Below are 24,959 nucleotides of genomic sequence, written 5' to 3' on the forward strand. Positions count from 1 at the left end.
GAGACTCCCTCAAAGGGGTTTTTCACTCTTAGATAATGTTCGGCCTCCAGCTACAGTTTGTTTAAAAAAAACAACAACAACAAACCGAGCTGTAATCACCGTCTCCAGGTCCAATAGTTCTGCCACTGAGCTCAGTGATTGGCTGCCGACGTGGTGACAGTGCAAGACACTAGGAGCGGCGACGGATGCTCATCAGTGGACCTGAGGACGGTGAGTACAGCTTGATTAGTTTTCTTTTAACAAATTGCAGCCTGAGCTGAACATTTTCAGAAAGGTAAACTACCCCTTTAAAATGGAATGTTCAGAATACATCAGATTTTCTGGGGAAGCGCATTCTAGAGTCCTGGTGCAGCACAAGAGAAATTACGAAAAAGAAGGGAAAAGAAGGGGGAAGATGCAAAACATACAGCGTTTAAGGAGAAAATGTAATGAGATTGGGAAGAGCTCGGTAGATGAGAGTTAGGAGGAAACGGCAAACAAGGCGGTGGATTGCACATACATACTGGTTGGAGAAATGCTTGATACTTAAAGGGGTTGTCTGGTGAAAACAGTTATCGCCTATGTCAAGGATAGGTAATAACTTTATGATAGGTGGTTTTGGGGAATTTTATCAGCATAAAAAAATGGAGCATTAGGTTGGACACTCAACCACCGCTCCATTCCATTTCTATGAGGCTGACGGAAAAAGCAGAGCGCAGCGCTCTGCACCCACTTATGCTCTAGTCACACTCAAAGTAGGAGTTAAAAATGTGACCTGATAGCAAAGATCTTGGTGACAGTTATCTGGGATTTCTTAATATTCTGGTACCTGAAAACCTTTACTCTTTCGATGTTAGAAATCATTTTTTTGGTTGGGGAAGCGCATTCCAGAGCCCTGGTGCAGCAGGAGAGAAAGCCTGGAGATGAAAGTAGAAGATACAGATTATGGAGGATGTTTTTCTTAGATTGCTGATGAAACCTAACGAACGGGTAGAATGGTAAACTGAGATTAGGGGAGAGATATATTCTGGAACCTTAACACCGAGCAGCAAGAGCGTAATTCCACGCAAGATGGATACATTGTACTTGAAGTAGACTGATTATAAAGCTCCTCATCACTATATTCATGAAAATTGATGGAAAAACGACATCAAAAGTCAAGTTTTTGGGAATTTCACCTTTAACTTCGCATCGTGATGGATGGGGGAAACGTAAAACAAATATTAGACCTGATTTAGAAAATGTTATTTCTCAGAAATCAAATTTATTCCATCAGTCCCCTGAAAGAAATACTCGCTGAATAATGAATAGAGTGGACCGGTGAATAATGCATAGTATGGATTGTTACATTTCATCACTTATGCTTGGAAATAAAATATTCATTGCAGCGGCCGAGAGTACGGACACATGCGGAGAGGAGAGGGGATGCGGAGGATAAGAACGAGCGGGAGGTGAACACCTCGGAAGACAGAAATAACTACCGAGTAAATGTTCTACATGAACAGAAGTGGACGCAGATATCTCTGCCTGCTATACCAGGGTAGCCCACCAGGGAATGTTCTATGACCCCTTATGGTATGATGACATCACACTTGGGGCACTAAAACTCCACCTACAAGCCCACCCACTCCATTCAAGCAGCTGCAGGTCCTCCCTTCTGGGTCTTTTGGGTTCCTTTTACTAGTAGTTAATCTAGCTCTTGCTGTTTTGGGGTCCCGTGGCTGTCACATTTACCAGGCGTTACTGTAGCTCTTGCTGTTTTGGGTGTCCCGTGGCTGTCACATTTACCGGGAGTTACTGTAGGGCTCGCTGTTTTGGGGGTCCCGTGGCTGTCACATTTACCAGGCGTTACTGTAGCTCTTGCTGTTTTGGGTGTCCCGTGGCTGTCACATTTACCGGGAGTTACTGTAGGGCTCGCTGTTTTGGGGGTCCCGTGGCTGTCACATTTACCGGGAGTTGCTGTAGGGCTCACTGTTTTGGGGGTCCCGTGGCTGTCACATTTACCGGGAGTTACTGTAGCTCTTGCTGTTTGGGGGGTCCCGTGGCTGTCACATTTACCGGGAGTTACTGTAGCTCTTGCTGTTTTGGGGGTCCCGTGGCTGTCACATTTACCGGGAGTTACTGTAGGGCTCGCTGTTTTGGGGGTCCCGTGGCTGTCACATTTACCGGGAGTTACTGTAGGTCTCGCTGTTTTGGGGGTCCCGTAGCTGTCACATTTACCGGGAGTTACTGTAGCTCTTGCTGTTTTGGGGGTCCCGTGGCTGTCACATTTACCGGGAGTTACTGTAGGGCTCGCTGTTTTGGGGGTCCCGTGGCTGTCACATTTACCGGGAGTTACTGTAGGTCTCGCTGTTTTGGGGGTCCCGTGGCTGACACATTTACCGGGAGTTACTGTAGCTCTTGCTGTTTTGGGGGTCCCGTGGCTGTTACATTTACCGGGAGTTACTGAAGGTCTCCCTGTTTTGGGGGTCCCATGGCTGACACATTTACTGGGAGTTGCTGTAGCTTTCGCTGTTTTGGGGGTCCCGTGGCTATCATATTTACCGGGAGTTACTGTAGGTCTCCCTGTTTTGGGGGTCCCGTGGCTGTCACATTTACTGGGAGTTACTGTAGCTCTAAATGTTTTGGGGGTCCCATGGCTGTCACATTTACCGGAAGTTAATATAGCTCTTGGTTTTTTGGGGTCCCGTAGCTGTCACATTTTCCGGGAATTATTGTAGCTCTTGATTTTATGGGGGTCCCATGGCTGTCACTTTTACTAGGAGTTATTGTAGGTCTCGCTCTTTTGGGGGTCCTATGGCTGTCACATTTACTGGAAGTTATTGTAGCTCCTGCTATTTTTGGGGTCCTGTAGCTCTCTTTTACTGGGGGACCCTCAGATTGTGCTATAAATGAGGTTCTTAAGACTGTTGTTATAACTGGGAGGTAAGGTGGATGTCGCTGTTACTTGGCGTGTGCTATTACTGGGGTTCCTTTGCATGTCAATCTTTTTGGGGGTCCTATGAATGATGAGTATCCTGGGCATTTTACAGTGGGTTCTTTGACCTTCATAGTTTCTAAGGTTTCTATGACTATTGTCTTTATTGAAGGCCCAATGGCTTTTGATGTTAGTGGAGGTCTTGGTTCTGCCTCCGAGGATCCTGCACCAGTTGGCATAATTTGGGGCTAAGCTTAGATCCAGCTCACCATATGGGACATCTTGAAGGTATTCGGAGCCCGGAAATGCCGGGTCAAGGCGTGGAACAATAATTTGGATTGTGACCAAGATCCTGTTGCTGCCTTCATTACTGGACGGCCTTGCTCCTCTTATAACTGGAGGAGGGATCCTCAGGGGTGTGTCTGTCTCTAAATAAGGTTAAAGGGTGGAATGTTATGATCTGGTGACCTTGGAGCCGCATGAAAACTTCCTCTGGAGTCGGTGGAACCTGTACTGACCGCAAATCCTGAACTAACACCGCAACTAGAAGTAGCCGTGGGGTGTGCCTAACAAACCCTAGACACCTCAACACAGCCGGAGGACTAAATACCCCTATAGATGGAAATAGGAATGCTATCTTGCCTCAGAGCAGACCCCCAAAGGATAGGCAGCCCCCCACGAATAATGACTGTGAGTAGGAGAAGAATAGACACACGCAGGTAGAAAACAGGATTTAGCAAAAGAGGCCACTCTAGCTAAATAGGAAAGGATAGGACAGATTACTAGGCGGTCAGTATTAAAACCCTTCCAAAAATATCCACAACAGATAATACAAAAAGTTCCACAATCTAACTAAAGACATGGAATGTATATCTGCCACTCCAGAGAATCCAACAAGACTGAGAAAATACTGACACAATCTAAGCTGGACAAGAAAACACAAAGAATAGCACTGAATTGTGAAGCACACAGCATGTGTGCCACAGGAAAAAAAACCAGACACTTATCTTTGCAGATTTGGCAGAAAGGCAGGAGGAACCAGGCAGAGGTCCAACACCTCCCAACAACAATTGACAACTGGCAAGGACTAATGAATCCTGCACACCTAAATACCCCAGTCAGAACTGCAATCAGCAGACACACCTGACCAGGACTGCAACCCAGGGACAACTGCATTACCACCTACAACCACCGGAGGGAGCCCAAAAGCAGAATTCACAACAGTGGAGCTTCAGAGAGGGTTTTGGCCAATCAGATTCACTGTTGCTCAAAAGAACAGTGTGAAGTCACACGGGAGTCAAATATGGTCAGTATGTAGCTTAAGATTATTTTAAAAGGGGACTGGATAGGTTTGGAGCTTAAATATCTAAACAAAATTGTAATTCAGTCCAGTGTTGACTTGCCTGCAACCACTGAACCGTTAAGGTTTTCATTCACCCCACGGCCTTTTTCGTGGGCTGATGGCGCCATATAGGGCAAAGACTTCCTGGTCCGCTCATTATTAGCGCTCTCGCTCGCTCGGGAGCTATTACAGCGCAATACGATGCCCCCGGCCCATACAGTAATGTCCGTTTTGCTTCCGCTAAGCTGATGGCAGGGCCTAATTACAATGATTGTAAAGTAGAGCAATGAAATTGCGTATCATGAATGAACCTGCAACCCAGTCTAGTAGTCGAGGTAATAACAGCTTTTAGAATTACACAGCGCACCCCTGATTGTATTAATTAACTCTGCTGCTTACAAAATGTTTAACCCCTGAATATGCCCCCTACAAAGCCCCCAGCAATGATGAGATGAGCTTTGTTTATTCCAGCTTTACTCATTTAAAGAGGCAGTAAAATATCAATAAAAAAAACAATCTCACCTTCCCCTCCCGTGCTAATGAATGTGTAACATATCTGGAAAAAAACATTTTTATTTTTTAGGATTTTTTTTCCCATTTACGACAAATTCGTTATGGCTAGAGAAGACCAAAAAGATTTGCACGACCCCGATCCGGCTTCCATTTTGGTACTCCTTGGCACCCGGACCAGGGATGTGCGTCCTTGGCTTTTATATAGGCAATTCTCTAGTTGCACCCATGATTACTAGGCCCCAGTGACATCATGATGTTGTGGTACTGCCCCCGCCAGTGCTTGTTCCCACGGTCCAGAGGTTACGGCAGTTGAGGCTGTGAGGGAGCGGCAGCCTCAGTGACGGCACCGCTAGTCACTGCTCCCAGCATCTCATTCACCAGTGGTTTTCAGCCTTTTCTGGGACGATTGAGAGCTGATGTTTTTAGCCGGGGGAAGGGGCAATATCCATGGCCCCTTCCTAGGCTATTAATATCAGCCAGCAGCTGTCTGCATAGCCTTGGCTGGTTATTAATTATTGAGGGACCCCACATCATTTTTTTTTTTGGGGGGGGGGGTGGCTCCCCTATTTTAATAGCCAGTAAAGGCTAAGTTTACAGCTGTGAGCTGATATTAATAGCCTGGGAAGCTCAATGGGTATTATCCCCTTCCCAGGCTATAAACATCTGCCCCAGTCGCTGGCTTTCCCTCTGCTGGTTGTGTTTTTTCTGTAAAATAATCTTTTAATAAATACATGTCCAGTAATTTGCACACACAATGTACTAATTGTATTTGTCACTGACATCTATATATCTACCTATTCTATATGTATTTACTGTATGTAATCCATCTCTTCTATCTTGTCGGCTCCTGCAGTGATTTTACAGAAGCCGGCAGATTAATTGACGGCTTTTCTTCTGTCTATCTTTCTGTGCAATATAAATACATATATGTGTGTGCTACTGACATCTATATGTCTATGTATTCTATTTGTATATTTCTATCTTTTCTATTCTAACCTGTCTTTGTGATTTTACTGTACACCGCACATGAATTATCGGCTTTTCATCTATCTAATATATGGTATATATATACTGTATATATACTTGCATGACACTCGTCCGTTTTTTCGGTCTAGATATCGGCCTTTTTTTTTTTCTCACATACGGGTATAAGCCCTAACGGCCGGGATCGGACAACATTTGATTAAACCTTTAGATGCTACGGTCAATGGCAGCTGCAGCGTCTAACTGGTTGTACAGAAGGAGAAATCTCCCTCTGTCACCTGCAACATAATCCCCAATGCAGAGACACGGGCTAATAGATTGTCTGTCGGAATATTACTGATGGAAAATAATGTTTTGGTTTCCTCATTTCATTGACAAGTTGATCATAGGGATGGAAAAAATCTCATTCGAAATTAAAAAGTTTATAAATAAAAAATATAATAAAAAAATCAAATATATAAAAAAAAGGCTAAACTGATTTTTTTTTTGTCTCTCATCCCCTTAAAATAAATGTTAATAATTTAAGTACAACAACTAGTTCTAATAAAAAATATCCATTTAATCACAAAAATTAAGTCCTGATTGACAGGAAAAAAATTGGACTGGGGCGATAAATGAAAAATCCATTTTTTTTTATTAATTCAGTTCTGCTTTGAAGGGGTTAAATAAAAATAGATCTTAACAAGAAACACATTTTCCTTCCTTCCACGCTAGGTCTCCATTATTGACCCGATCACTGCTGTGTACTATGTAATTGAAGTGACCCGGCGCTCGACACGGTGACGGTATAATGTGTTATAAGAGCCGCAGGTGTCATCGAGCCGCGGTCACAGTCATGTATAACCCGAGACAAACTCACCCCCGCTTAGTCACATCAGACTCTGAACCCTACACAATAAATTGTGCTTCTTCCACTTCATCTAACACAGAATGTGTAATTGTGATAATTCATCAGGAATTGCCGGAAAAGACAAAGAAAGAATAACAGAAGAATGTTCCATTATCTACACGAGACCCTGACCTAAAGCGTTAATAAGCAATAAAGCCGCAGCCCCAGCCATATTGTGAATGAGAGACCATTATCCATCTGCACCAAGAGTCTTGTCCACATAGGGGCAGTATTATAGTAGTTATATTCTTGTATATAGGGGCAGTATTATAGTAGTTATATCCTTGTACATAGGGGCAGTATTATAGTAGTTATATTCTTGTATATAGGAGCAGTATTATAGTAGTTATATTCTTGTACATAGGAGCAGCGTTATAATAGTTATATTCTTGTACATAGGGGCAGTATTATAGTAGTTATATTCTTGTACATAGGAGCAGTATTATAGTAGTTATATTCTTGTACATAGGGGCAGTATCATAGTAGTTATATTCTTGTACATAGGGGCAGTATTATAGTAGTTATATTCTTGTACATAGGGGCAGTATTATAGTAGTTATATTCTTGTACATAGGAGCAGTATTATAGTAGTTATATTCTTGTACATAGGGGCAGTATTATAGTAGTTATATTCTTGTACATAGGGGCAGTATTATAGTAGTTATATTCTTGTACATAGGAGCAGTATTATAGTAGTTATATTCTTGTACATAGGGGCAGTATTATAGTAGTTATATTCTTGTACATAGGGGCAGTATTATAGTAGTTATATTCTTGTACATAGGGGCAGTATTATAGTAGTTATATTCTTGTACATAGGGGCAGTATTATAGTAGTTATATTCTTGTACATAGGGGCAGTATTATAGTAGTTATATTCTTGTACATAGGGGCAGTATTATAGTAGTTATATTCTTGTACATAGGGGCAGTATTATAGTAGTTATATTCTTGTACATAGGAGCAGTATTATAGTAGTTATATTCTTGTACATAGGGGCAGTATTATAGTAGTTATATTCTTGTACATAGGGGCAGTATTATAGTAGTTATATTCTTGTACATAGGGGCAGTATTATAGTAGTTATATTCTTGTACATAGGGGCAGTATTATAGTAGTTATATTCTTGTACATAGGGGCAGTATTATAGTAGTTATATTCTTGTACATAGGGGCAGTATTATAGTAGTTATATTCTTGTACATAGGGGCAGTATTATAGTAGTTATATTCTTGTACATAGGAGCAGTATTATAGTAGTTATATTCTTGTACATAGGGGCAGTATTATAGTAGTTATATTCTTGTACATAGGGGCAGTATTATAGTAGTTATATTCTTGTACATAGGGGCAGTATTATAGTAGTTATATTCTTGTACATAGGAGCAGTATTATAGTAGTTATATTCTTGTACATAGGGGCAGTATTATAGTAGTTATATTCTTGTACATAGGGGCAGTATTATAGTAGTTATATTCTTGTACATAGGAGCAGTATTATAGTAGTTATATTCTTGTACATAGGGGCAGTATTATAGTAGTTATATTCTTGTACATAGGGGCAGTATTATAGTAGTTATATTCTTGTACATAGGGGCAGTATTATAGTAGTTATATTCTTGTACATAGGAGCAGTATTTTAGTAGTTATATTCTTGTACATAGGGGCAGTATTATAGTAGTTATATTTTGTACATAGGAGCAGTATTATAGTAGTGATATTCATGTACATAGGTGCAGTATTATAGTAGTTATATGACTGTACATAGGGGCAGTATTATAGTAGTTATATTCTTGTACATAGGGAGCAGTATTATAGTAGTTATATTCTTGTATATAGGAGCAGTATTATAGTAGTTATATTCTTGCACATAGGGGCAGTATTATAGTAGTTATACTCTTGTACATAGGAGCAGTATTATAGTAGTTATATTCTTGTACATGGGAGCAGTATTATAGTAGTTATATTCCTGTACATAGGGGGCAGTATTATAGCAGTTATATTCTTGTACATAGGGGCAGTATTATAGTAGTTATATTCTTGTACATAGGGGCAGTATTATAGTAGTTATATTCTTGTACATAGGAGCAGTATTATAGTAGTTCTATTCTTGTACATAGGCGCAGTATTATAGTAGTTATATTCTTGTACATAGGGGCAGTATTATAGTAGTTATATTCTTGTACATAGGGGCAGTATTATAGTAATTATATTTTTGTACATAGGAGCAGTATTATAGTAGTTATATTCCTGTACATAGGGGGCAGTATTATAGCAGTTATATTCTTGTACATAGGGGCAGTATTATAGTAGTTATATTCTTGTACATAGGGGCAGTATTATAGTAGTTATATTCTTGTACATAGGAGCAGTATTATAGTAGTTATATTCTTGTACATAGGGGCAGTATTATAGTAGTTATATTCTTGTACATAGGGGCAGTATTATAGTAGTTATATTCTTGTACATAGGGGCAGTATTATAGTGGTTATATTCTTGTACATAGGGGCAGTATTATAGTAGTTATATTCTTGTACATAGGGGCAGTATTATAGTAGTTATATTCTTGTACATAGGAGCAGTATTATAGTAGTTATATTCCTGTACATAGGGGGCAGTATTATAGTAATTATATTCTTGTACATAGGAGCAGTATTATAGTAGTTATATTCCTGTACATAGGGGGCAGTATTATAGCAGTTATATTCTTGTACATAGGGGCAGTATTATAGTAGTTATATTCTTGTACATAGGGGCAGTATTATAGTAGTTATATTCTTGTACATAGGGGCAGTATTATAGTAGTTATATTCTTGTACATAGGGGCAGTATTATAGTGGTTATATTCTTGTATATAGGGGCAGTATTATAGTAGTTATATTCTTGTACATAGGAGCAGTACTATAGTAGTTATATTCTCGTACATAGGAGCAGTATTATAGTAGTTATATTCTTGTACATAGGAGCAGTATTATAGTAGTTATATTCTTGTACATAGGGGCAGTATTATAGTAGTTATATTCTTGTACATAGGAGCAGTATTATAGTAGTTATATTCCTGTACATAGGGGCAGTATTATAGTAATTATATTATTGTACATAGGAGCAGTATTATAGTAGTTATATTCCTGTACATAGGGGGCAGTATTATAGCAGTTATATTCTTGTACATAGGGGCAGTATTATAGTAGTTATATTCTTGTACATAGGGGCAGTATTATAGTAGTTATATTCTTGTACATAGGAGCAGTATTATAGTAGTTATATTCTTGTACATAGGGGCAGTATTATAGTAGTTATATTCTTGTACATAGGGGCAGTATTATAGTAGTTATATTCTTGTACATAGGGGCAGTATTATAGTGGTTATATTCTTGTACATAGGGGCAGTATTATAGTAGTTATATTCTTGTACATAGGAGCAGTATTATAGTAGTTATATTCTCGTACATAGGAGCAGTATTATAGTAGTTATATTCTTGTACATAGGAGCAGTATTATAGTAGTTATATTCTTGTACATAGGGGCAGTATTATAGTAGTTATATTCTTGTACATAGTAGCAGTATTATAGTAGTTATATTCTTGTACATAGGAGCAGTATTATAGTAGTTATATTCTTGTACATAGGGGCAGTATTATAGTAGTTATATTCTTGTACATAGGGGCAGTATTATAGTAGTTATATTCTTGTACATAGGAGCAGTATTATAGTAGTTATATTCTTGTACATAGGGGCAGTATTATAGTAGTTATATTCTTGTACATAGTAGCAGTATTATAGTAGTTATATTCTTGTACATAGGAGCAGTATTATAGTAGTTATATTCTTGTACATAGGGGCAGTATTATAGTAGTTATATTCTTGTACATAGGGGCAGTATTATAGTAGTTATATTCTTGTACATAGGGGCAGTATTATAGTAGTTATATTCTTGCACATAGGAGCAATATTATAGTAGTTATATTGTTGTACATAGGAGCAGAATTATAGTAGTTATATTCTGCTACATAGGGGCAGTATTATAGTAGTTATATTCTTGATTTGCGAAGCAATGGTGAATGTAGGTTCTCCCGCGAGTGACCCATGAACTGCTTGTTGTAGTCTCATGACGGTTAATATTCCTTCCAGTTATACCTATGGAATATCGTGAAAATATAAGGTTGGAATTCTCTTCATATGGAGAGTAACATATGCCGTGGCTGATTTCCACCAGAATAGATGCCTCCTTCCGTTCGCTGTTCTCGTGATTCATTTTTAATCCCTCTTACAGGAGAATAGATGTTTTATTTGCAGTCTTTAGTCGGTGGGAGTGGGCAGCAGATGGCGCAAGTGCTCAGTACCAGGCTCAACCAAATGGGGGCGATCTTACGCTATAATGGAAGTAATAAGAGGGTGGCCCCACAGAACAGTGGAATTTGGACTCTGTTATCCAAGGTTCTTGTGGACGGTCCTGTGGATGTTCCTAGTTTCACTAAAATAAGTGTAATGAATGGAATTCTGTAGAATTTCAGCTCTCGATCATTTTGTTTCAGAGATGTCAGTGGCTTTTTCCTGGCTCTCCATTGAAAACACATGTACGCTCAGGTGAGCCGAGCATGCTTGTATGTGGTGGAGTCAGGACAGTTAACCGTCTTCGGACAGCTTGACTCTGCAGCAGAGCTCCACTCTAAAAGAGCAGGCCACCTTCAGGGACATTTTATTTTGCTTAAATGAATGTTTTTGGAGCTTAAAAAAAAAATATGTTTTGTAATTTGGTTTCATTAAAATTTTGCACCGTTTTCCTTTTAGAGGTTTTTTTTTTTTATTCACATTCAATTTTGATGTGGTCTGTGATAAGAAAGTTGAGAGGAGCTGAAAGGCAGAGAAAAGATCTACAAACTTTTCCATAAGACTGTGAAAACGAGCTCACTGAAGGATTCTCAGTTAACTTGTTCTACAGCCGGCAATAAACAGCAAAATGTCGAGGCTGTAGGAAGACAATGGTGCCAAATGTTTAATGAAATCTGATTGCCAAAATGATTTTTAGTCCCAAACACGTAGATTTAAGGAAAATAAAAATGTAAGTTGTACTGATACCGGGGCTTCTCATAAACTTAGAATATCATCAAAACGTTAATTTATTTTGGTTCTTCAATGCGAAAAATGAAACTCATATATTCTATAGAGTCATTACACACAGAGTGATCTATTTCAAGTGTTTTTTTTTTCTGTTAATGTTGATGATTATGGCTTACAGTCAATGAAAAGCCAAACGTCTTATGACTGTAAGCCATAATCATCAACATTAACAGAAATAAACACATGAAATAGATCACTCTGTGTGTAATGACTCTATAGAATATAAGAGTTTCACTTTTTGCATTGAAGAACTGAATTAAATTCACTTTTTGATGGTATTCTAATTTTGTGAGAAGCCCCTGTATATCCCTCCGTTCTCAGGGTCTTTGATGCTTTTTGCTGACTGATTCACACTAGGACGGCGGTGCTGAGACACCGAGTCCTGGATGTTAGACGCTCTCTATAAAGGCTCCTCCATAAACAGCGCGGTTATCCGGCAGTGTTACTATAGTGAAATTAGCAGCTCTCACGGCTTCTGTGTAATAATGAGCCGCTAATGCATCGCAGGCGCCTTTATAAAGCTACCTGAAGGCGTCCGTAATAACATGTTGTCAGCAGCGTATACAGGTACCCCTCCCCCCCCAGAATTCATGGCTCATTAGTGGGGATGGGGTTTAGTGTCACGCCTGGGCTCTATTTGTGTAAGTCTTGTTTAAAGTTAATAAATCACAAAAATGACAAAATAAGAATTTATTTTAGAAAGTAGTCATAAAAAAAGTTGTTGTTTTTTTATTTTTAATTGCTAAAAAAAAATAATAATCTTGAAATATCTTTTCCGTGGCCAATGGAAAAGACAATAGACTGACACTTCCTGTTTTCTACAGCTCATTTCTCAGCTTTGCTGTATAGGCTGAGACAGAATAAGCAGAGACATCTCAGCATCATTAAAGGGACAGGAAAAGTGAATGTAATGCTTTTTAACCATATTGGAGGGGTTTTCTTTTTTTATGTGTTTTCCCAGCCTCAATCTTTTTGTCACTTTTGACACTTTTTTTTTTCTAGGGATCTTACCCACCACCAGTTACCTACCAGCAAAATTCTGTCTGGTCGTCCACCACTCGTCCACAGTAACATTGTCTCAATACTGCCAGAAAGTGCAGTGACAGCGGGATTTTACAGGCCGCTTTCCCATATACAGAAAGTACCTGCTGTTTCACAATGAGATGTAATGTGTGTACAGGAGGAATCACACTATTTTTGGCTATAATATGACTTGTATCCTGCATTTTTCACCAGTTTTCCCTCTTGCGAGCACTTGCTCTAATTTTCAGTTGTTCCTGAGGTAGAGGGAGATGTTTCCCATACAAAGTAGACACAGACATGAGGGATTCCTGCTCTCCTATCTTTTTGTAGGAAATGTTTAAAACGGTATCAACAGCTTGGAGGGCATTATACAGCTGAGAGCAGTGTAGCTGTGAATCCTTCTCTGAGGTGAGATAAAACACTTACTAGAAAGCCGCAAAAGCAGCAACAGGAACTGTCTATGTATTTCTTTGTCTTTTGCAGCCACAGCGACTCAAACATAGTATTCGAGCACACCAAAGATATTCTATTAGAATGTCCCCCTTTAGGGTTCTCCATCCACATTGCTCTGTTCCCCCCCCCCCCCCAAGACTCCCATCAGTCACCCCCATTTAGTGTCCATTGCGCTTCATGCATTTAATTGTTGGCTTTTTTGAAAATGTAAAATGTTATTTTGAAATTCTAATACTTGCTCCCATATCCTTCTTGCCAGTCTAGATCTACATTTTATGCTCTTTCAAAGTCGCCGTCATCATTACCTTAAAGTCTCGCTGATGCGCCTTTAACACTGCTGAGAAATGTCCAAGAACTGAAGTCTCTGGGCAGTGCCAAAGTGCCGAAGCCTCTCGGGGTCTCTGTAGGGGGCTGCAGCCCCTTGTAGTTTTACTTTTTTCTATGTCCGAGTTCAGAGTCCAACATCCATGTATCAAGAACTAGTCAGAAGATTAATCTTTGGTTGGAAATTTCCTCTAAGAGGCGGTCATCCCTTCCTTAAAGGGGCTCTATGACAACAATCCTCTTTTGCTTTATAGGTGTCCAAACTGATAGGCCAAAGCTTTGGCTTAAAAAGCAGCCATCTTTGCCTTAGGGTTAAGAAGCGGCCATCTTTGCCTTAGGGTTAAGAATCAGCCATCTTTGCCTTAGAGTTAAGAATCAGCCATCTTGCCTTAGGGTTATGAAGCAGCCATCTTTGCCTTAGGGTTAAGAAGCAGCCATCTTTGCCTTGGGGTTAAGAAGCAGCCATCTTTGCCTTAGAGCTAAGAAACAGCCATCTTTGCCTTAGGGTTATGAAGCAGCCATCTTTGCCTTAGGGTTAAGAAGCAGCCATCTTTGCCTTAGAATTAAGAAGCAGCCATCTTTGCCTTAGAATTAAGAAGCAGCCATCTTTGCCTTGGGGTTAAAAAGCAGCCATCTTTGCCTTAGGGTTAAGAAGCTGCCATCTTTGCCTTAGGGTTATGAAGCAGCCATCTTTGCCTTAGGATTAAGAAGGAGCCATCTTTGCCTTAGGGTTAAGAAGCTGCCATCTTTTCCTTAGAGTTAAGAAGCAGCCATCTTTGCCTTAGAGCTAAGAAACAGCCATCTTTGCCTTAGAATTAAGAAGCAGCCATCTTTGCCTTAGGGTTAAGAAGCAGCCATCTTTGCCTTAGGATTAAGAAGCAGCCGTCTTTGCCTTAGGATTAAGATGGAGCCATCTTTGCCTTAGGGTTAAGAAGCAGCCATCTTTGCCTTACAGTTAAGAAGCAGCCATCTTTGCCTTACAGTTAAGAAGCAGCCATCTTTGCCTTAGGATTAAGAAGGAGCCATCTTTGCCTTAGGGTTAAGAATCAGCCATCTTTGCCTTAGGATTAAGAAGGAGCCATCTTTGCCTTAGAGTTAAGAAGCAGCCCTCTTTGCCTTAGGGTTAAGAATCAGCCATCTTTGCCTTAGAGTTAAGAAGCGGCCATCTTTGCCTTAGGATTAAGAAGGAGCCATCTTTGCCTTAGGGTTAAGAATCAGCCATCTTTGCCTTAGAGTTAAGAAGCGGCCATCTTTGCCTTAGGGTTAAGAAGCTGCCATCTTTGCCTTAGGATTAAGAAGGAGCCATCTTTGCCTTAGAGTTAAGAAGCAGCCCTCTTTGCCTTAGGGTTAAGAATCAGCCATCTTTGCCTTAGAGCTAAGAAGCGGCCATCTTTGCCTTAGGGTTAAGAAGCTGCCATCTTTGCCTTAGGGTTAAGAAGCAGCCATCTTTGCCTTAGGGTTATGAAGCAGCCATCTTTGCCTTAGGGTTAAGAATCAGCCATTTTTGCCTTAGAGTTAAGAAGCGGCCATCTTTGCCTTAGGGTTAAGAAGCAGCCATCTTTGCCTTAGAGCTAAGAAGCAGCCATCTTGCCTTAGGGTTAAGAAGCAGCCATCTTTGCCTTAGGGTTAAGAATCAGCCATCTTTGCCTTAGGGTTAAGACGCAGCCATCTTTGCCTTGGGGTTAAGAAGCAGCCATCTTTGCCTTACAGTTAAGAAGCAGCCATCTTTGCCTTAGGGTTAAGAAGCAGCCATCTTTGCCTTACGGTTAAGAAGCAGCCATCTTTGCCTTAGGGTTAAGAAGCAGCCATCTTTGCCTTAGGATTAAGATGGAGCCATCTTTGCCTTAGGGTTAAGAAGCAGCCGTCTTTGCCTTAGGATTAAGATGGAGCCATCTTTGCCTTAGGGTTAAGAAGCAGCCATCTTTGCCTTAGGATTAAGAAGGAGCCATCTTTGCCTTAGAGTTAAGAAGGAGCCATCTTTGCCTTAGAGTTAAGAAGCAGCCCTCTTTGCCTTAGGGTTAAGAAGCAGCCATCTTGCCTTAGGGTTAAGAAGCAGCCATCTTTGCCTTAGAGTTAAGAAGCAGCCATCCTTGCCTTAGGGTTAAGAAGCGGCCATCTTTGCCTTAGGGTTAAGAAGCGGCCATCTTTGCCTTAGAGTTAAGAAGCAGCCCTCTTTGCCTTAGGGTTATGAAGCAACCATCTTTGCCTTAGGGTTATGAAGCAGCCATCTTTGCCTTAGGGTTAAGAAGAGGCCATCTTTGCCTTAGGGTTAAGAAGCGGCCATCTTTGCCTTAGAGTTAAGAAGCAGCCCTCTTTGCCTTAGGGTTATGAAGCAGCCATCTTTGCCTTAGGGTTATGAAGCAGCCATCTTTGCCTTAGGGTTAAGAATCAGCCATCTTTGCCTTAGAGTTAAGAAGCGGCCATCTTTGCCTTAGGGTTAAGAAGCAGCCATCTTTGCCTTAGGGTTAAGAAGCGGCCATCTTTGCCTTAGAGTTATGAAGCAGCCATCTTTGCCTTAGGGTTAAGAAGCAGCCATCTTTGCCTTAGGGTTATGAAGCAGCCATCTTTGCCTTAGAGTTAAGAAGCGGCCATCTTTGCCTTAGGGTTAAGAAGCAGCCATCTTGCCTTAGAGTTAAGAAGCGGCCATCTTTGCCTTAGGGTTATGAAGCAGCCATCTTTGCCTTAGGGTTAAGAAGCGGCCATCTTTGCCTTAGGGTTAAGAAGCGGCCATCTTTGCCTTAGGGTTAAGAAGCGGCCATCTTTGCCTTAGGGTTAAAAAGCGACCATCTTTGCCTTAAAGGGGCTTTTCTTACTACCAAAATGACATTTAAGAAAATAAGCCAGAGTGATAATAATCCGCTGTTATCATGGGCGCATCTTCATTGCAATGCCAGTTACTGTTCTGGCACAGAGAGAATGAACATGTGGAGGACCACCATATGCTCTTAAAGGGCATATTAAATGGGATTGCCAGAATTACAAAAACCCTTTAACCAATGCATTTAGGCTAATTCAGGCACAAAGGATCCACCCATGCCCCTTTTTAAGTCGTGCTTGCATAAGGGGGCAAACCTCACGATCAGAACGGCGGCACAGTTAGATGGAGGATAAGCTAACAATGGCGGCATTTAGGATTTTGGTGGAAGGAAATCTTTATTGTACACTGATCAGCAAGTCTTCTTTTGTCCTTTGCAGAATGGGTGTTTGTCTGCCTGGTGATAATCGGCACTTTCCTCTTCTTCGCCATGGTGGGCCTTTGTTGGTGCCAGTGCTGCCCCCATAGCTGTTGCTGTTACGTGCGCTGCCCCTGCTGCCCAGAATCCTGCTGCTGCCCCCGAGCCTGTGAGTATCACGTGTGTTACTGTATCCTGAGATGAACAGCTTAAAAAGAAAGATTGTGTTACCCCGTCGGGTGTTATTTATGCTATATGTGACTTAAAAAATGGGGCATATTTACCAAGCAAAGTGCGGCAGAATATCATGACTCGCATTCAGTGATGCCCCAGATGCGCTCGATGGGAGACAAGTCTGGAGACGTCGCAGCACATTTGTATTTAGATGTATTTTGTATTATTTTTCTTGTTTCTCTCATGTTCTCGTGTATATTCTGATACGGAACCCCAAATCCCCAACATTCCTGCTGCCTGCAGCCACCACTAGGGGGAGCTCTGTCCACACTGCGGTGACATCGGACTCATGGTGAATGTGGCGACTTTCTGAAACTTTTTACTTAAAGTCCAGAATTTTAGTTGTTTTTTTTTTCTTTCCTTTCCGCAGTGTATGAAGCAGGCAAGGCAGCAAAGATTGGCTATCCCTCCACCGTTCCCACTGCCTGCCCTCCGTATTACATCTCCACAGTCCCTGTTGCTCCAGTCCCAGCCCCAATGCTGATGGAGAAGCAGCACGTTCCACCGCTGGTGCAGAGCGACTCGTTAGGAGGTCAAAATGGTAAATCCAATACAGCTTGTGATGGGGAATGGGGCCAAGAATTGCGCAGCACAGAGTATTTCAGGAGAGGAGGGACCCGTCCAATGTACATAGAGCTTAGCTAACCGCAGAGACTCGCTGGTCGGTGAAGTAACATCTGTGTTTCCACCAGTGCGTAAAGGTTACCGCATCCAGGCCGACAAGGAGCGGGACTCCATGAAGGTTCTGTACTACGTGGAGAAGGAGCTGGCGCAGTTTGACCCGGCGCACAGGATGCGGGAACGATGTAAGTGCTCCGTACAGAACGTCTCCGAGCAGAGCCGGGGGTTTAATCCAAGACTCCAGAATCTGTTCAGTTGAGTCATTTTTCTGTGAACTTGGCGGCCACCTACACAATGAGTCACCGGCTATGAGCCGCCACTTCCAGCCTCGCATTGTTCCCAGCGCAGAAATATATTATATTCCGGTCATAAACACAGACTCATCAATGTTAGCGGCTTCTATAAGGACTGAAGTACGGCTGGTCAGAGGATGAGGCTCCGTGCGCGGCGCTGCTGGGTCCTGCTCCTCCAGAACTTCTCGTATGTGTGACCGCAAGAAAAGCCGACCCATGACAGGAGCCTAATGGGATTATTCCTAAACGTATACAGACCCCTAAATAATACAGACCCCAGATCAGACCTCTGAATAATACAGACCCCAGATCAGACCTCTAAATAATACAGACCCCAGATCAGACCTCGAAATAATACAGACCCCAAACGAGACCTCTAAATAATACAGACCCCAGAACAGACCCCTAAATAATACAAACTTCTGACCAGACCCCTGAATAATACAGACCCCTAAATAATACAGACCCCAGACCAGAACCCTAAATAATACAGACACCAGACCAGACCCCTAAATAATACAGACCCCAAATGCCTAAATAATACAGACCCCAGATCAGACCCCTAAATAATACAGACCCCAGACCAGACCTCTGAATAATACAAACTCCTGACCAGACCCCTAAATAATACACACCCCAGACCCCTAAATAATACAGACCCCAGATCAGACCTCTAAATAATACAGACCCCAAACGAGACCTCTAAATAATACAGACCCCAGAACAGACCCCTAAATAATACAAACTTCTGACCAGACCCCTGAATAATACAGACCCCTAAATAATACAGACCCCAAATGCCTAAATAATACAGACCCCAGATCAGACCCCTAAATAATACAGACCCCAAACCAGACCTCTAAATAATACAGACCCCAGAGCAGACCCCTAAATAATACAGACACCAAACCAGACCTCTACATAATACAGACCCCAGACCAGAACCCTAAATAATACAGACACCAGACCAGACCCCTAAATAATACAGACCCCAAATGCCTAAATAATACAGACCCCAGATCAGACCCCTAAATAATACAGACCCCAGATCAGACCCCTAAATAATAGAGACCCCAGACCAGACCTTTAAATAATACAGACCCCAGGCCCCCAAATAATACAGACCCTAAACTGGAACCCTAAAAAAATAGACCCCAGACTTGACTCCTGAAAAATACAGACCCAAGACTGGACCCCTAAAATCAGAACGCAGACCAGATACCTAAATAATACAGATCCTTTACTTGACCCATAGGTACAGATCCCAGACCAGAACCCTAAAAAAAGAACCCAGACAAGATATCTAAATAATCAGAGCATCAAACCATATCCCCTAAATAATACAGACAACAGATCCTTAATTAATACAGACTCAAGACCCCTAAATAATGCAGAGCCCATGAATACATGCAAAAACACCAGATTCCTAAAGCATAGAGACACATAAAATTCTGTCTGCAGCCACCACTAGGGGGAGCTGCCTGTATACTCAGATTCATGATAAGGTCCTGTCTGCAGCCATCACTAGGGGGAGCTCCCTGTATACAGAGATACATGATAAGATCCTGTCTGCAGCCACCACTAGGGGGAGCTCCCTGTATACAGAGATGCATGATAAGATCCTGTCTGCAGTCACCACTAGGGGGAGCTCCCTGTATACAGAGATACATGATAAGATCCTGTCTGCAGCCACCACTAGGGGGAGCTCCCCGTATACAGAGATACATGATAAGATTCTGTCAGCAGCCACCACTAGGGGGAGCTCCCCGTATACAGAGATATATGATAAGATCCTGTCTGCAGTCACCACTAGGGGGAGCTCCCCGTATACAGAGATACATGATAAGATCCTGTCTGCAGTCACCACTAGGGGGAGCTCCCTGTATACAGAGATACATGATAAGATTCTGTCTGCAGCCACCACTAGGGGGAGCTCCCTGTATACAGAGATACATGATAAGATCCTGTCTGCAGTCACCACTAGGGGGAGCTTCCTATATCCAGAGATACATGATAAGATTCTGTCTGCAGTCACCACTAGGGGGAGCTCCCTGTATACAGAGATACATGATAAGATTCTGTCTGCAGCCACCACTAGTGGGAGCTCCCTGTATACAGAGATACATGATAAGATCCTGTCTGCAGTCACCACTAGGGGGAGCTCCCTGTATACAGAGATACATGATAAGATTCTGTCTGCAGTCACCACTAGGGGGAGCTCCCTGTATACAGAGATACATGATAAGATCCTGTCTGCAGCCATCACTAGGGGGAGCTCCCTGTATACAGAGATACATGATAAGATCCTGTCTGCAGTCACCACTAGGGGGAGCTCCCTGTATACAGAGATACATGATAAGATCCTGTCTGCAGCCACCACTAGGGGGAGCACCCTGTATACAGAGATACATGATAAGATCCTGTCTGCAGCCACCACTAGGGGGAGCTCCCTGTATACAGAGATACATGATAAGATCCTGTCTGCAGCCACCACTAGGGGGAGCTCCCTGTATACAGAGATACATGATAAGATCCTGTCTGCAGCCACCACTAGGGGGAGCTCCCTGTATACAGAGATACATGATAAGATCCTGTCTGCAGCCACAACTAGGGGGAGCTCCCTGTATACAGAGATACATGATAAGATCCTGTCTGCAGCCACCACTAGGGGGAGCTCCCTGTATACAGAGATACATGATAAGATCCTGTCTGCAGTCACCACTAGGGGGAGCTCCCTGTATACAGAGATACATGATAAGATTCTGTCTGCAGCCACCACTAGGGGGAGCTCCCTGTATACAGATATACATGATAAGATCCTGTCTGCAGCCACCACTAGGGGGAGCACCCTGTATACAGAGATACATGATAAGATCCTGTCTGCAGTCACCACTAGGGGGAGCTCCCTGTATACAGAGATACATGATAAGATCCTGTCTGCAGCCACCACTAGGGGGAGCTCCCTGTATACAGAGATACATGATAAGATCCTGTCTGCAGCCACCACTAGAGGGAGCTCCCTGTATACAGAGATAAATGATAAGATCCTGTCTGCAGCCACCACTAGGGGGAGCTCCCTGTATACAGAGATACATGATAAGATTCTGTCTGCAGCCACCACTAGGGGGAGCTCCCTGTATACAGAGATACATGATAAGATCCTGTCTGCAGCCACCACTAGGGGGAGCTCCCTGTATACAGAGATACATGATAAGATCCTGTCTGCAGCCACCACTAGAGGGAGCTCCCTGTATACAGAGATAAATGATAAGATCCTGTCTGCAGCCACCACTAGGGGGAGCTCCCTGTATACAGAGATACATGATAAGATCCTGTCTGCAGCCACCACTAGGGGGAGCTCCCTGTATACAGAGATGCATGATAAGATCCTGTCTGCAGTCACCACTAGGGGGAGCTCCCTGTATACAGAGATACATGATAAGATCCTGTCTGCAGCCACCACTAGGGGGAGCTCCCCGTATACAGAGATACATGATAAGATTCTGTCAGCAGCCACCACTAGGGGGAGCTCCCCGTATACAGAGATATATGATAAGATCCTGTCTGCAGTCACCACTAGGGGGAGCTCCCCGTATACAGAGATACATGATAAGATCCTGTCTGCAGTCACCACTAGGGGGAGCTCCCTGTATACAGAGATACATGATAAGATTCTGTCTGCAGCCACCACTAGGGGGAGCTCCCTGTATACAGAGATACATGATAAGATCCTGTCTGCAGTCACCACTAGGGGGAGCTTCCTATATCCAGAGATACATGATAAGATTCTGTCTGCAGTCACCACTAGGGGGAGCTCCCTGTATACAGAGATACATGATAAGATTCTGTCTGCAGCCACCACTAGTGGGAGCTCCCTGTATACAGAGATACATGATAAGATCCTGTCTGCAGTCACCACTAGGGGGAGCTCCCTGTATACAGAGATACATGATAAGATTCTGTCTGCAGTCACCACTAGGGGGAGCTCCCTGTATACAGAGATACATGATAAGATCCTGTCTGCAGCCATCACTAGGGGGAGCTCCCTGTATACAGAGATACATGATAAGATCCTGTCTGCAGTCACCACTAGGGGGAGCTCCCTGTATACAGAGATACATGATAAGATCCTGTCTGCAGCCACCACTAGGGGGAGCACCCTGTATACAGAGATACATGATAAGATCCTGTCTGCAGCCACCACTAGGGGGAGCTCCCTGTATACAGAGATACATGATAAGATCCTGTCTGCAGCCACCACTAGGGGGAGCTCCCTGTATACAGAGATACATGATAAGATCCTGTCTGCAGCCACCACTAGGGGGAGCTCCCTGTATACAGAGATACATGATAAGATCCTGTCTGCAGCCACAACTAGGGGGAGCTCCCTGTATACAGAGATACATGATAAGATCCTGTCTGCAGCCACCACTAGGGGGAGCTCCCTGTATACAGAGATACATGATAAGATCCTGTCTGCAGTCACCACTAGGGGGAGCTCCCTGTATACAGAGATACATGATAAGATCCTGTCTGCAGTCACCACTAGGGGGAGCTCCCTGTATACAGAGATACATGATAAGATTCTGTCTGCAGCCACCACTAGGGGGAGCTCCCTGTATACAGATATACATGATAAGATCCTGTCTGCAGCCACCACTAGGGGGAGCACCCTGTATACAGAGATACATGATAAGATCCTGTCTGCAGTCACCACTAGGGGGAGCTCCCTGTATACAGAGATACATGATAAGATCCTGTCTGCAGCCACCACTAGGGGGAGCTCCCTGTATACAGAGATACATGATAAGATCCTGTCTGCAGCCACCACTAGGGGGAGCTCCCTGTATACAGAGATAAATGATAAGATTCTGTCTGCAGCCACCACTAGGGGGAGCTCCCTGTATACAGAGATACATGATAAGATTCTGTCTGCAGCCACCACTAGGGGGAGCTCCCTGTATACAGAGATACATGATAAGATCCTGTCTGCAGCCACCACTAGGGGGAGCTCCCTGTATACAGAGATACATGATAAGATCCTGTCTGCAGCCACCACTAGGGGGAGCTCCCTGTATACAGAGATAAATGATAAGATTCTGTCTGCAGCCACCACTAGGGGGAGCTCCCTGTATACAGAGATACATGATAAGATCCTGTCTGCAGCCACCACTAGGGGGAGCTCCCTGTATACAGAGATACATGATAAGATTCTGTCTGCAGCCACCACTAGGGGGAGCTCCCTGTATACAGAGATACATGATAAGATTCTGTCTGCAGCCACCACTAGGGGGAGCTCCCTGTATACAATGCAGTGGGCTCTGCCTAGTGGTGGCTGCAAGAAAAGCTACATTTATAGTGTCACCCAGCTTTACTAGGAATAGATATCCTTCTGATTAAGGGTGTGTTTTGTTTTCTCCCTGGCGTTCTGTTCATTGATTCTGCCTCTTTTTTCAGACAGCCACACCATCTCAGAGCTGAGCTCCCTGCATGAGGACAGCACTAGCTTCAACCATTCCTATCGGCAAGTCCGCAGGAAGCCGTTACCTACCAGCTGCACCATTGATGGAGATAAGGAATATTGGTCAGGGGTGGTGGGAGCCACGGCCAGACCCTCAGCGTGTTCCAAATTCCGAGATGAAAACTTCAGGAGCAGGTGAGTGATGAGTGAAACATTTAACACTTGAAAGTCTTCTGAGCTAACAGAGTTGTGTTGTACAAGAACTGCTCAGCTCCTGACTCCACAACCTGTTCATAAGGGTCGCAGTTAAAAATCCCCTGTGTAGACATACCATATTTTTCGGACTATAAGACGCACTGGATCATAAGACGCACCTAGGTTTTAGAGGAGGAAATTAGGAAAAAACATTGAAGCAAAAAAATGGTCAATTCTGTACCTAATATCCCCTATCCTGGTATATATGGCCCCATCCCGGTCCTGGTATGATTGGTCCCATCCTTATTCTGGTATCCATGGCCCCATCAGGAAAGATTAAAAAAAACCATTACACTCACCCTCCTCCACTCCCTCTCAGTGTCCTGCTCCGGTGCCAGCAGCTGCCAGAATACTCACCGGGACCGTTCATTGGAGAGAGCGGTGAGTATCCATTCCTCTGCTATTCATGTCTCTTAAGTATCGGCACACGTGATCGCCAGCAGCAGCAGGAAGGCTCCGGCTGACACTGCGCGCTACTGAAGAGGAATGGATACTCTCCGCTATCTGCGATGAACGGTCCCAGTGAGTATTCTGGCAGCTGCTGGCACCGGAGCAGGACACTGCGAGGGTGCGGAGAAAGGTAAGTGTAATGTAATGTATGTACACAGTGACTGCACCAGCAGAATAGTGAGTGCAGCTCTGGAGTATAATACAGGAGGTAACTCAGGATCAGTAATGTAATGTATGTACACAGTGACTGCACCAGCAGAATAGTGAGTGCAGCTCTGGGGTATAATGCAGGATGTAACTTAGGATCAGTAATGTAATGTATGTACACAGTGACTGCACCAGCAGAATAGTGAGTGCAGCTCTGGGGTATAATACAGGATGTAACTCAGGATCAGTAATGTAATGTATGTACACAGTGACTGCACCAGCAGAATAGTGAGTGCAGCTCTGGGGTATAATACAGGATGTAACTTAGGATCAGTAATGTAATGTATGTACACAGTGACTGCACGAGCAGAATAGTGAGTGCAGCTCTGGGGTATAATACAGGATGTAACTTAGGATCAGTAATGTAATGTATGTACACAGTGACTGCACCAGCAGAATAGTGAGTGCAGCTCTGGAGTATAATACAGGATGTAACTCAGGATCAGTAATGTAATGTATGTACACAGTGACTGCACCAGCAGAATAGTCAGTGCAGCTCTGGGGTATAATACAGGATGTAACTCAGGATCAGTAATGTAATGTATGTACACAGTGACTGCACCAGCAGAATAGTGAGTGCAGCTCTGGGGTATAATACAGGATGTAACTTAGGATCAGTAATGTAATGTATGTACACAGTGACTGCACCAGCAGAATAGTGAGTGCAGCTCTGGGGTATAATACAGGATGTAACTCAGGATCAGTAATGTAATGTATGTACAGAC

At 43.0% G+C, this 24,959-nt stretch overlaps 1 protein-coding gene across 4 annotated transcripts in view; it reads left to right on the forward strand.

Annotated features, from left to right (window-relative positions):
* ILDR2 (immunoglobulin like domain containing receptor 2) overlaps positions 1-24,959 on the forward strand; it is a 194,060-nt gene that overhangs the window by 164,553 nt on the left and 4,548 nt on the right. For all 4 annotated transcript variants that reach the window (XM_077293758.1, XM_077293756.1, XM_077293755.1 and 1 more), the window contains 4 exons: positions 16,736-16,882; positions 17,318-17,488; positions 17,640-17,753; positions 23,319-23,517. In XM_077293758.1, the coding sequence (XP_077149873.1) occupies positions 16,736-16,882; positions 17,318-17,488; positions 17,640-17,753; positions 23,319-23,517 (631 nt within the window). The remainder of the gene's footprint in view (positions 1-16,735; positions 16,883-17,317; positions 17,489-17,639; positions 17,754-23,318; positions 23,518-24,959) is intronic.

The sequence above is a fragment of the Ranitomeya variabilis genome, chromosome 3 (genome assembly GCF_051348905.1).
Source record: "Ranitomeya variabilis isolate aRanVar5 chromosome 3, aRanVar5.hap1, whole genome shotgun sequence".
Lineage (NCBI taxonomy): Eukaryota > Metazoa > Chordata > Amphibia > Anura > Dendrobatidae > Ranitomeya > Ranitomeya variabilis.